Genomic DNA, 14,772 nt, shown 5'->3' on the forward strand with positions numbered 1-14,772 from the left:
TGAAATGATCGATTCCAAAAAATGCACACCTTGCCTCATCCCACAGATTTCCATCTCCGGTGGTAAGGTCCCAACAAGTACGGAGCTAACACGAAAATTACTCACAAAAAGGTTGTATGTGACCGGCCTCAATCAGTTTTCCCTTGGACATTGCATTCACGCTCTCAGGTCACTAAGACCAACTCTAACCCAATTTCTTTTTCAGGTACCTCCAGACAAACCCTTCCACGGTGTGGGTAACCGGGAATTGAAAACTATCTTCATACCTCTAATAGTACTCAAAGCCACTCAAGGTTTAAACGGCTAAGTTAGTTGTCAATCAGCTCTCACAAAAATAATGTAAGCGCTCATAGCTAAGTATATGATAAGCCTGTACTTGATTGACGAATTTAACGAATGCTAGATATTGTTCGCACTGGTACGGATCGATGTATATCTAATCGTTTTAAATATCTTGTCATATTATGACCTGTTATATCCCGACGAGAATAATGAATAGCAACTGTTGGGATCTATTTATAGACTAATACTGTACATATATTTCTATTGTATAATTGTTAAATAACTAAACTATGTATATTCATATTCCTCCTATTATAAGCTTCGTTTCGACCCATGGACTATTATTATACGACTTATCATTCTGAAGTTATACTCAGTCTATTAGGTACAGTCGCTCACACTATCACAGTCACTTTTTGTCTCGATCTTGTACAATCGTTATTTCCTATTTTATGTAGTGATGTGGTCCGTTTGGCTTGTATATAAACACAGTATGTTTGAAATATACAATTCATATTGCGGAGGCTGCTATTGGCGTTCTGAACTCAATAGGCAGGGCTAGGAAGGAAGAACGAGTGATAAGGACTATAGACTTCTCGTACGAGTTTGTGCGTCATCGGTCCTGTCGATAAGTTACTGTTCTGATTGACGGTATCATTACGTTATATATTAATAGAGCACAAGGCCAAAAGTTATAACTTGATCACTCGTATTTCATACATCCACTAAAGTGTATTTTATACTTTGAAAAATCTTCGTTTACTTACTTTGTTATGAAAAAGAAACTGGATTAGTAGTGGTTTTGGAGACGGGAATGCGTAACCGCATATACCAAGGGAAAACTGCTTCAGACCACTTGCACACGATCTTCTTGTGGGCAGTTGTAAATGAAGGCCTTACTTCCGGGGTTGGAAACACATAGAGTATGGTAATATGTAACAGTTTTATGGCTAACCTTTTCTAATCCCCTCCTCTGTGAGAAGACAGCATCAATGCTGACGTTGGTTGTCTGGAGGAAACACTTTACTCCTATAATATCCTAGCATAGTCAGTAATACAACTCCATCCTCGTACCTTAGTCTGCTGCTTTTCGTCTTACCCGTTCTCCAAATAATCTATCCGGAATGATAGGACCTAAAGGCTCAAGTATTCCAGCCTATATGGCTCGATTAAGTAGTTATGATATGTATGCTGAAAATAGCGAATAACTTACGAAAGTCTCTTGTTTCAGCTAATAACAGACACAAATTTTTATATGGATATATACAACTCTTAACAAAGTAGTGTATCTCAGATCAGGAACATTTCTATCATTCGATGAATTAATTGTTGCATTTTTGATTTAAAATAAGGAAAAAAAGATTTAAAAGGCGCCAGGAATAAAACATACCTGGCACTGTTTATTGATGGAATCTTAAACTCACATCTGTATCACAGTTTTAACAGATGAAGAAGAATAAAGAATTACTCGTGTATGTTAAAATCATTAAGTGAACATTGCTTTGATTAGTCCCTATTTACTAGCCAAAGATGCTCAAATCAGTTGATAATTGTCTGTATGTTTAATCATTCCTACTACTATTGTTACTGTTATTGTAGTGAACGAAACTTAGATGGGGAAAACTCAACTTACTGCCAATATAAGTAGCACATACACGACACTACTGCTTTTACTACTTTGAAATTTGTCATAATCATTTCATCTCACTAACCTAATGTGGTCTAACAATTGAACCAATGTAAATATACATATTAACTCATTAAAAAAAGTACAGATTCATATATTTGACTGCAAGTCATACTTTTAATTCAAGAATTTGTGATATTGTAATGAATAAACACCCCCAAATGCTCTGGTACAGTCGAGAGTGAGGAGAATCCGCTCTCCCTCTCTAAATGCTCTCACATAGCCACGTGCATACAACCACTACCACGCAAGTCCCACTCACTGCCTTCTCGTGGTGGGGGTGTTGTTTACGAAATTGAGAGGACGAAAAGCGAATGTCCGGCACTTTAACCGAGTTAGTGAACATGAAGGGTTCACCTACGGGAGTCGGAAAACCCTGATTCCAAACCACTGGTGCATATAGACTCCAGGATCATGAGGAAACAAATGGAGTATGAACCAATCGTTGGTCACCGACTACCGTAAAGCTGCATCTCCTTACGTTACTCCATTGCCTTGTGGATCAGACCTTTAGGTCAAAGGCTCCGGCTGTGATCCCTTAAGAAAACCACCTGCTTTGGTTTGGGCACCCGAGCAGTATCCCAGCGCTCACACAAATCGAATGGTTGTTCTTGACATCCTTTATGTTTCTTTCACTTCTAAATTTCTTCAATTCAATATCTGTCGATATAAGTAGCATGCACCAAATTACTGCCTGATTGATCAAATCAAAATATATCGAGTAACGTTTAAATCTGTCGTATAGTGTGATTGAAAATCAAGTACTTTTATTATTAAATCACTGTTCCAATTATCTAAATGATGATTCAAATTAACAATTTAAGCTTGTAAAATTGAGTTCATTTTAATTTCATCTTTAATAAATTAATTTGTACTTTAGTGTCATACATTTTATTGATGATCAAAAAGTTTCTATGAAAAGTAAACTTAAGAATGAATATAGAGTTGGGTGTGATTAATCACTCTTACTACAAATCAATTGTATGTGTCTAAAGTTTTTCGTGTTACCATACAAATGATTCAAATGAATTCATTGGTATTCTTTATATTCAACTAAGCTGTCTCTACGGTAACTCCCTTACTAACTTACTTGACATACACATATGCATTTTTGCATACCCTTAGATATTATAATGTGAACCCTTGGTTTTATTGAAACGGTGAATCGATCAATGTTAGACCACCATTGAAAACCTGAGAGCACTAGACAGTCGTTTCGATCTATTGTGGGTCTCCTCCATAGTGCTCATCCACGACCTCGCTCGCGGGACTCGAACCCAGGACCTTCAGTCTTGCGCGCGAATGCTTTACCTATTAGACCACTGAGTCAGCATCCAATGGTGTTAATGTCTAACCTCAACCAATCCACGAAATTGCACGACCATCTTCCATTGTACTGAGTTAGATACCTGTCTCTACCCTACACTGATTAACTCTACTGGTCACGGCTTCTTTGTTTTTTTTTACTGATTTTACTCCTCAGTTTGTTGTAGCAGATGTCTGAAGGCGGCCTGCTTAAATATTTAGACTACATTTTTCTCTTACCATCTAGATATTTAAGCAAGTTATCTGTTTTGTTTGTTTTAACACATCATTACGTTTATTAATAGCATAGTCTATTCAGGCACATTTATGAAAAGTTTACGATCTTTCACTGCGCAAGTTACAAAAAAATTTTAATCAGTGGCATCATTATTCACATGTGGATTCCTGAACTACTTACATCTAATTAGCGATCACTAATTGGCAAGTTGAACTGTCTTCAATTCCTACTAAGTCTAAACATGTATCGTAATTGTGGTGTAATCGCAATTCATGAATCCTAGTTAAATGATTTACAAGACAATCGCTTAGTATCACTTCAAGATTTCAAATATTATCGTCAGAATCGATCAAGCCATCAGAAAAGGCAACCTATTGTACTAAAAATATAATATTGAATAAAACCATTGATAATAATAATCAATAAGATGAATCCTAAGTAAATGCTTGATGGTAGTCTTAGCATCACTGTACTCAAAGAATTTTTAGCATAACATTCAGTCATTAATGTCATTATTATTCCTGGACTAGTCTAAACAATACTCATCCTTTTATTATTTCTATTTGAACACATAAATATTGGTACAAAGGGGCACTGAATACATATACGCCTCACAAGTCAGTTGATTTTTATGTGGGTCGGGATATTTGCTCGGGTACCCTGACCGGAGCAAGATACTCATCCTGCTTCATTACATATACATTGTCTAAGAAACATGATACTACCGTTCTCCAAGCCCTGATTACTTTTTAATTGAATAATGATATTCTAATTTTGTTTGTTTGTTTTTTTCTTGTGTGTAAATATAAATCACCTCCCCCCCTTCATATTATTTATTTAATGATATGCACACAGGTCGATATTTCACTATGTCCAAACGAGATTGTCGGGTATCATTAGAGATTTATAAGAATTTTCTAAAACGTATGGAATCTATGAATACATTTGTAAGAGTTGCTGAGGTAATTAATTCAGTGATTCATTGGTTTTGTGTATTTCATCTTGTTTTTTTGTTTGTTTGGATTACAAATATTTTGTAACATCATAGCATATTAATATTGCTGTGTCTTGTGATCATTAATTTGTTATGATTTAAGATTGTTGATCGATATTATGTGCTAGATTATTCACCAATTAAACTTTCAATTATCGACTAAGATCTATTTACTAATTGATATATTGATTAATCAACACTTATTGATCTTTAAATTCTTTGTTCTTACTCAGTAATTAATCAGATGTAGATGGGGGAGAAACAGATTAGTTCTTTATTGTACTTAATTAAATCATAACTCGAAATTCATAGAATAATGTACTTGAAATGCCCTAACCACACACACACACATACCAGTTAATAAGGAGTTATACTTTAGCATACAATCATATCATAATTGATAAAAGGGTGGAGCAAATAGTACATAAGTGATTGACAATGATTAAGGGATATTAAAAATGTACAGTTAATAGATTCACTGAAAGCTTACGATAAGGTTAATATAGAACTGCAACTATACAATTATACAATAAAGATATAAATGATAATAATCTGAAAAGTTCAAATTTTCCCAATATTCATCCCAAACTAACAATTACATCATCAATAATAAGTATGTCATTAGAACGATTGTTATCATTTACACAAATACCAAGCAATGTGGCCACTAGTCTAGGTGACTCGACGTTGCGCGCACTATGTTGAGATTAGATGGTGGTTGGAGGTAGTCAGCAGGAAACCCTGGACGAGTGCCAAGTAGCACGAAACCCGGGTTCAGGGTTATTTTATTTTCACAAAAGTAATATACAAAACGGATTGTTGTGCAGTCAACTTGTTCTCCAGTTTGCACTACAAGTAGTGTAGGTTGACAATATATATATATATATATTTGAGATTCGTTTCATACCCTCCAGATTCAAAAGGTTTCTTCAAGACTTGTTTACACCAACACCTAAATTAACGATGATATTACGAATGAATTGGTTTAATTCATCGACCACTTCATGTGTTTTGGGAGTTTCATCAGCCCTGTTATTCTAGTTCGTAACAAAATTTCTTAATAGATTCAGAAAGCTTGGTTATATTTTGTCAGCCTACACTACTTGTAGTGCAAATTGAAGAACCAGTTGACTGCACAACAATTCGTTCTGTATATTACTTTTGTGAAAATAAAATAACCCTGAACCCGGGTTTCGTGCTACTTGGCACTCGTCCAGGGTTTCCTGCTGACTACCTTCAACCACCATCTAATCTCATCATAGTGCACGCAATGTCGAGTCATGTAGACTAGTGCCCACATTGCAACTCGGTTGATAGCATTTGATCTGCACTGAGAAGGACTTGACACACATGACATTGATCACCCCCCGATGATCAATTAATTGTGATAAAATACGTGCATATTGCCAAGTTTACCATTCTCTTGTTCCTGTTTCGTTGCACTACAAGTTTGAGACTGTTTATCGCTTCAACGAAATTTCTTACTCTGTATTTTTACAGTTCTTAACATGAATACTTTCCTTACAAATATCTCTTATTAAAATACTTGTAAATCAATATAAACTCATTCGATCTTTTTTTACTTCAGTCTGCTGAACCTGGAGGCACACCCCTATCAATTGATTCAGAAAATAATCCTTTCAAGCCAGTAAGTGTAAATAAAATATCTTTTGTAGTGTAGAATAAACAAGTAACTTAGCGCTTGATCATAACCGCCACACTTGCCCGCGGATAGTATCTACTTAGTTATTCTATGACTTATTTTTATACTACTATCAATTTTGATAGTAGCTAAATACCATTGACATGATAACTGCAATATTGTCAGACGAAAAATGTTTAAACAAAATTATAACTTCCTCATTTCAGTTATTTTGGTATCGTTCTTTTCCTGAAGGAAATTAAAGAATGATTCTTCCCAAGGAGATTTCATAATTCCAATTACCAAACGTCACATTGGTTTTTTTTATCTTCATGTCAGTCAGTCACTATTCACGTAGAGCATGGCGCAGATATGTGTTGGTTCAAGTTGCCCTATCGTATTAACCACGCCAAGACAAATTAAAAAGAGATGGAAATAATGTTTTTGTAATGAGAAAGAAAACAACTGAATATCTAGAATATAGTTTGAAAACACAGAATGGAAAGGTATTCGCATCGATGCTATCGTGAACAACTCTGAACCATGTCACCTAAAAGCATCCAACCGCTAATCTCACATGTCTTCATATCACCCTATCATTCACATGTAACTCAAATAGTCTCATGTTGAAGCAAAAATTTAAATTATAGGTCTATAGATCGTTTTACTCAGTTCAACTCAGTTTTGAAAAGTCAAAGTTCATCCATTACCAAAACCTAAACACTATGCAAAAAGTGTGTTACATACCATTGTGTTTATTACTCTATATGTATGTATTGATACATTTTGGAAGGAGCAGTTGTGGTCTTCATGTAACGATGCCCAAACACACATACCTAAATGGCTAAAATAACCAGTGAATTACAATATTTCTAATAAGAGTACCAGACAGGTTAACATCTTTGTCCATTTTTAAACGTCGGGTTCAGACTGGCCTTAGGTTTGTTTGATATCGGATCAACGTTCATGGTGTCATATAAGAGTCTCTAGGAGAAAATACTAGGGTTTACTGAAGCCTTAGATATCATATGTAGATTCAACCCCTCCCCCTTAATGTGTTCAAATATCATTTATTCTCACACTAAATCTATCCTGAGAATATTGATTTATTGTCCAAAATAATGCAATTCATATTACTTTTCCTTCTAATTTGCCCAATTTGACATTTTATTTTTCATGTTCAATATGTATGTTCTAATTGTTTGAAATATATTACGCTAATCACTAGGTCCCTCCATCAGTTTTAGAAGCCCTTGAAGAACATTTAACATACTTAGAAAGTCATAAACAAGTTGAGAAGTAAGTGTTTATTGTAATAGATTTTCCTCACAATATATCATTCATTTAATATGCTATTGGATTATGTAAACTATGTATTCAATAGGACATATTTAGTCAAATATGAAATTCTTGGTAAACATCATATCATCATCATCGTCTTTGATAGAATCCAGATCTGTGATATTCATTTTGGATAGTCATACAACAATCTGATCGACTAAACTTGATCAGCATCAAACAAATATGACATTGGGTTACTATTACTCAGTGATCAATAAATGTGTATATATAAGCGGATTTTTTTTAATCATTTATATCAGGTAATTTAACATCGAATTCAAGAGCTACAGAGTCACACACACACCCTAAAGAGGAGAATTTCCAATTATTTATAAAGAACATTCTCCACAACAACATTGCAAATAGTATTCTCCAGCCGCTCATTGTTCACCAATAATCTTAAAGATAAATTATCGCATCTGACCAACTCAATGTGCATTTATGAATTTACCTGCTCATATGGAGCTAGGTATATAGGTCGTTCGATGTGTACTTTATCCCAAAGAATTCACGGACGTTGTCCGGTATGGCTAAAAAGAGTAGGAAGCGGCTCAATAAAAAGCTCAGTAATTGAACACCTTGTGAACACAGATCACTCAATCAAGATAGACTCTGCGTTCAAAGTCATCTACAAGGTAAGCAGAAGTCTCCCAAAAACCATTAGACTGCATCTTCTTTACATTGCCGAAGCATTAGCCATACATCTGGAAAAATCGGAATTGTGTGTGCAAAAACGACTGGTACAACCCCTTCTTTTACCATGCTCCTGATGTCTTATAATTTTTTATTTTTTCTCTCTCTCTTCATACTCTTCTTCGTTTACAGCCATCTGCCTCACCCTCCATCTTCCCCTTAAATTTTCTACCCCCAACTGGTTCATTTTGTCTCCACGATCACCCTCATTACATCTGATCTCAATTTCAACATTTATCTTATCATACTGAGCTATACGTTTCCCTATCTATCTTTCAATAAATACTTATGCCATTAACAATCAAACGATTATTAAACTTTACTTGTTTTTTTGAAGAATTTTTTTAATAACTTTGCTTATTTAACCTATCACACATTGTCTAAAAGAATTTTATTACCAGTATTATTATCATCCAGTAGACGCCCAACTTCGAGATCAACAAGCTGGATTCTGTAAGGATTGGTCGTGCACAATCAGTTGACTAGGACTCGTCACTGTACATCAACCTCATTGATTATGAAAAGGCATTTGACAGTGTAGATAGGAAAACGTTATGGAAACTTCTTCCACTCTACGGAGTTTCTGAGAAGATTGTCAACATTATCCGGAACTCATACGACGGACTACAGTGCAAAATGGTACATGGAGGGCAGCTGACAGATGCATCTCAAGAAAGGATCGGAGCCAGACAAGGCTGTCTACTCTCTGCCTTTCTCTTTCTTCTGGTGGTTGACTGGATTATGAAGACCTCGACATCTGAGGGAAAACACGGCATACAACGGACAGCTCAGAATCAATTAGACGATTTGGACTTCGCAGATGACCTGGCCCTCCTATCCCATACACATGAACAAATGCAGATAAAGACAGCCAGTGTAGCAGCAGTCTCTGCATCAGTAGGCCTCAACATACACAAAGGGAAAACCAAGATCCTCAAATACAACACAGAGAACAGCAATCCAATCACTCTTGATGACGAAACTCTGAAAGATGTAGAATCCTTCACATACCTGGGAAGCATCATCGATGAACAAGGAGGTTCAGATGCAGACGTAGAGGCAAGGATTGGAAAGCAAGGACAGCATTCCTACAATTGAAGAACATATGGAACTCAAAACAACTTTCAACCAATATCAAAGTGAGAATCTTCAATACGAATGTCAAGGCAGTTCTACTGTACGGAGCTGAAACTTGGAGAATTACAACAACCATCATCAAGAAGGTGCAAGTATTGATAAATAGTTGTCTACGCAAGATACTCAACATCCATTGGCCGGATACCATCAGCAGCAGCCTTCTGTGCGAGAGAACAAACCAGCTTCCAGCTGAAGAGAAAATTAGGAAAAGACGATGGAAATGGATAGGATATACACTACGCAAATCGTCAAACTACACCACGAGGCAAGCCCTAACATGGAATCCTGAAGGGAAGCAGATAAGTGTAAGGCCAAAGAATACATTACGTCGGGAAATGGAATCAGATATGAAAAGGATGAATAACAACTGGAAACAGGTGGGAATGATTACCTAGGACAGAGTTGGATGGAGAATGCTGGTGAGCGGCCTATGCTCCTTCACGAGGAGTAACAGGCTTAAGTAAGTAAGTAAGTATTATCATCCTGTAAAAATAAGTATATATATTTGCGATTGTACATCTTTGAAAATGAATTCGCCGAAAAGAGAACTTTTCGCTGAATTAATTTTTCTTATTATAAATATTAATTAACAATTAATAAATACAATCTATTATTGATAAAACCATTGTGGGGCCCGTTATTTAATCGTCGTTTAGATCGAACGATATTATCGAAAGGGCTCTCCACTTTAGTGGCTTGTGATCTGACTCCAAGGTGTTTGTAATGATGATTGATATTGAAATATATATGTCGTCTCTCCTCGTATAACAAGGTCAGAATGTGACTCAAGTAGAATGAATAGAATGGGCTATCCGAAAGCTAGAATAAGGTAATATGGGCTTAAAATAATCACCGACACGACACCATAGTGTTCATCTATCATTTCTTTCATTTTCCTTGATATTACAGAAAAATAACTAGTAATATATCTCCAAAACCACAACCAACAACAAATCCATCAATATCCAATAATAATAATAATAATAATAATAATAATAATAATAATAATAATAATGATTTCGAATCATTGGATTATTCAACTGGATCAGATAAATTTATATTAACTCCTACAGAACGTCAACGTATTATTGAAGAAGAACGTACACGTTTAGAATCATTTGTATCTACTGCAAGACAGCATAAATTTTCAGATCATCATCATGATCAAAATAATATAAATATGAATGATATAAATCAACAAAATTATTATTCAATGAAATCCGATAATGATAATTTTCTCGATTTATTATCATTTGATGAATTATCTCAAACAAATGCTAAACAACAATTCAATAATTTTTTGTCATCTATTGAACAGAATTCCATAATAACATCTGAAAAGAATCTACTTGGTTAGTTATTTTTATTATTCATAAATGAAATGAATATCTTTATAAGTTAAATCCAAGAGTCAATCTTAGCTAGATCATCGTTGAAAATCTAGAAGTATTGGATGATTGTTTCATCCTAGTATAGGACTCCTCGGCAGTAAGCATCCAAGATCCTGTATGTAGGGCTCGAATCCAAGGACTGTCCAGTACTTCTAGGTTTTCAGTGGTAGTTTAGCTTAGATCGATTCGTGAATTCAACTATTAAATTTATTACAATCTCGATAAACCACTTATTCTGATAATAATTATCATGTGCTCACTAGTGACTGGCTTTAAGATGGATTTCCTGGAATTCTAATGTGAAGCCGTAACCAGTGGAGTCTAGTCCGTATCGAGTAGATACAGGTACGGCCGAGAGTGAGGAGAGTCCGCTCTCGCCCTCGAAATGGCCTCACATGGCCACGCGTATATAGTCTCTGCCAGGGAAGTCCTACTCACTACATCCTCGTGGCGGGGGTGTTGTTTATGAAATTGAGAGGATGAAAAGTGAATGTTCGGCGCTGCAATCGGGTTGGTGGATATGGAGGATCCAACTAGGAGAGTTGGAAAACCCTGATTCTAAACCAATGGTGTACATGGTATCAAAGATCCTAAGCAAACAAGTGGCGTATGAACCTATTGTTGGTCACGGACTACCATGGGCCTGCGTTTCCTTACGTCGCTCCACTGCCTCGTGGATTAGACCTTTGGAGCAAAGGCTTCGGGTGTTGCCTCGTAAGAAAACCACCTACTTCTGTTTGGGCACCCGGGCAGTATCCAAGCCCCCACACAAATCGGATGATTTATGTGGCGCATATGTATCTGGTGCCCCCTTGTACCAATATCTTTGCGTTCAAATAAATAAATAAATATCTACCTCAGACAATGAATGAATGGTTGCGCAAGATCATGGATCGTTTGATGTTAGACATTAACACCGTTGGATGCCGGCCCAATGGTTTAGAGGTTAAGCGTTCACACTCGAGATCGAATGTCCTGGGTTGGAGCCCCACACATACACACGGTTGAGGAGTCACGTACTAAGACGAAACGGCCATCCAATGCTTCTAGGTTTTCAACGGTTGTCTAGCTTAGATCAACTAATGCATTTAACTATTAGAATTATTATAATCTCCACAAACTCCCATTCGGAAATTAATGTCTGGTTGATAAAATAAATAAAGAGCTAAGTTTCAACATTCGATCTAGTCAAAGAAGAAAAATATCTACATACCATCGAAGAAGTAATTAGAAATACAACAGAATAATAATGATTACGTTAATGAATGGAGAAATACATATGCTATTGAAATGAAAACGATATTCCTAGGCCAGTAGGACCGTAGCTGCTACCTTGACGCGGTGGTCGGGCTTGCCTATCGTGATGACCCAACCGAGCTTTATTGGCTGGAACATATGTTCTTGTAGGTTCTACCATGCCAGGCAGGTCGATTGGAGAACGGTAAGACTAAAGGCAGCAACTCAAGGTCTGAGGGTGAAGTCGTACTGCTGACTGTAGAGGGGTGTGACAGCAATAAGGTGTTTCCCTCGGACAACCAGCATCTGCAGCGATGCTGCCTTCTCACAAGGAAGGAAGGGGTTAGAAAAGGTCAACCCTAAAAATGTCACACCCCACCTTACCTCACGGATTTCTGTCTCCGGCGGTAAGGCCCTTTAAAGAACGGAGCTAATATGTTAAAAGTCTCCCACAAAGAGGCCGTGTGCGACCGGCTTCAAGCAGTTGTCCCTTGGGCTCTGTGGTCACGCTCCCAGATCGTTAAGGTCAACACTAATCCAACTTCCTTCTCAGGTTCCTCAAGAAATACCCTTACACGGTGTGGGCAGCCGGGAAGTGATACCAGCCCTCATACCCGTGACTGAGGAAAATAAGAATTCAATAGGTGTTTTGTTCTGTGAACCGGATCGTTTAATCATAACTGCACTGTGCATATTTGTAATTGACTTCATATGAATTTCTGATATTATCTTTTATCTGTAAAGTTCATTTCTTTAGTCTAGACATCACAATGTGAACCAATCTAATTTGCTAAATATACCACATTAAGATATGTCAAGAGAAAAAGATTGAGTAAAATCGAATGCACAAAAACCAACTACGTCAGTATGACCTCTTTTACACCTCCAATATTTGTGGAATAACGTCAAATGACTTGTTATCTAAAATACATCACCTTTTTATTTTGATGAACTTTTTACATTACAATGGAAAATCGGAATAGATAAATACCGACTATGTTTTCGGTGTTTACATTAAAAGTTAATCAAATAACTTCATTTATTTTAATCTGTATTCTTTCAACAAGTGTAAATCGTTTATATTCGACAAATTTTTTTTTCAAAAAATGCATTCTCAGAGTTGTTTCTGTACCCCTCAAACTTATCAGATGACATGAGGTTAGTAAATGGATTTCAGGGATAAACAGTTAACTCTATTATTACATTTTGTCGCAAACGTGAATAGAATTGATTACAACAAGAATTGTTCGATTACATTACGTCCATTCAAATGGGGAAATAATTTTCCAATAAGCTCTTACAATTAGATACTTTAACAGAATGGGTTTTGTCGAGATTTTTAGAAATTTCACAGGTTGAAATCATGAGTCAATTGAAGCTAGACCACCATGGAAAACCTGGAAGCACTGGACGGCCGTTTCACCCTAGTACGGGACTCCTCAGCAGTGCGCATCCACGATCCCGCACCAAGCGGGGTTCGAACCCAGGACCCACTGGTTTCGCGCGTGAGCATTTAACCACTGGACCACTGAGCCGGCATTCAACGGTGTTAATGTCTAACTTACCAGTGGAGTTCAGCCAGGTCTGTTGTGAGATATCAGCTCACTGAAGACAATAGTATACTGTGGCGCAACTTTGTGGATTGGTTAAAGTTAGACATTAACACCCTTGGATGCCGGTCCAGTGGTCAAGTGCTCGCGCGCGAAACCAGCAGGTCCTGGGTTCGAACCCCAGTTGGTGCGGGATCGTGGATGCGCACTGCTGAGGAGTCCCGTACTAGGGTGAAACGGCCGTCCAATGCTTCCAGGTTTTCCATGGTGGTCTAGCTTCAATTGACTCATGATTTTAACCTGTGAAATTATATATTTCCTATGTTTTCTCTTCACAATCAAACATTATGATAGGACCTGTTGATTGACCGTGCCTTCAGTTCAAGAAAACTATTTACTGATTTGTCTCATTTAGACACAAATCTTGACACAAAGGAGCACCAAAATATGTATGTTCTACACAATGTAATTATCATTCAATTTGTGTATGGGTTAGTACACTGTCCAGGTGCCCAAATCAAAGTAAGTGATTTTCTTAGTTGGCCAGTCCAACACTTTAACCTAGAGGCCCTAATCCATAAAGCAATGAAGCAACGTTCAAGGATGCAGTCCCATGGTAACCGGTAACCAAGACTAGGTTTGTACGTCATTTGTTCCCTCAGGACCCTGGAAACCATGTGCACCATTAGTTTGGAATCAGGGTTTTCCAACTCCTCTAGATGAATCTTCCGTACCCAACAATCCGGTTAAAGCACAGGACATTTGCTTTCCGTTCTCTCACTTTCGTAAACAATACCACAACGGCGAGAAGACAGTAAGTAGGAATTCCCTGAAAATATCCATATACTCGTGGCCATGTAAAAGCATTTCGAGATAAAGAGTGAGTCGTCTCCAACGTCAGTCGTGCCAGGACATTTACAGGTTAATGGTAAATATTGCCTTTTGTCTGACACTGATAATCATTACACAGTATGTACGTGTGAGTTCCTAGCTAGTGTAGGCCAATTACTACTACATCAGTATATTTGAAGTTTTTCAAAAATTCTTTAATAAGCTAAAATGTTTCCATCATTCACAATCTATGACAGCAACTTCGTGCTAACCGTAACATGTGTTATGTCTTGTCGGCTATTACTTTCCTCTGTTTTGTAATGCTTTCTAGAGTGTCCAATTTTAAGTTAGAAGAAGACCAAAGACGGTCACACCAAGCCTATGTCCAGGAAGAACTGTCTTCTACTTTTCCTCATGTTTTGAAAGATACAAATTCATGTAGTGA

At 36.9% G+C, this 14,772-nt stretch overlaps 1 protein-coding gene across 2 annotated transcripts in view; it reads left to right on the forward strand.

Moving 5' to 3' along the window:
* MS3_00009306 (uncharacterized protein) overlaps nt 1-14,772 on the forward strand; it is a 49,519-nt gene that overhangs the window by 21,052 nt on the left and 13,695 nt on the right. Inside the window, exons 8-11 of one of the 2 annotated variants that reach the window (XM_051217658.1) lie at nt 4,368-4,474; nt 6,095-6,154; nt 7,377-7,447; nt 10,229-10,671. In XM_051217658.1, coding sequence (XP_051065075.1) covers nt 4,368-4,474; nt 6,095-6,154; nt 7,377-7,447; nt 10,229-10,671 — 681 coding nt within the window. Of the gene's footprint in view, nt 1-4,367; nt 4,475-6,094; nt 6,155-7,376; nt 7,448-9,955; nt 10,672-14,658; nt 14,769-14,772 lie in introns of those variants that run through there. The other variant, XM_051217659.1, reaches the window with a different exon arrangement.

Source organism: Schistosoma haematobium, chromosome 5 (genome assembly GCF_000699445.3).
Source record: "Schistosoma haematobium chromosome 5, whole genome shotgun sequence".
NCBI lineage: Eukaryota > Metazoa > Platyhelminthes > Trematoda > Strigeidida > Schistosomatidae > Schistosoma > Schistosoma haematobium.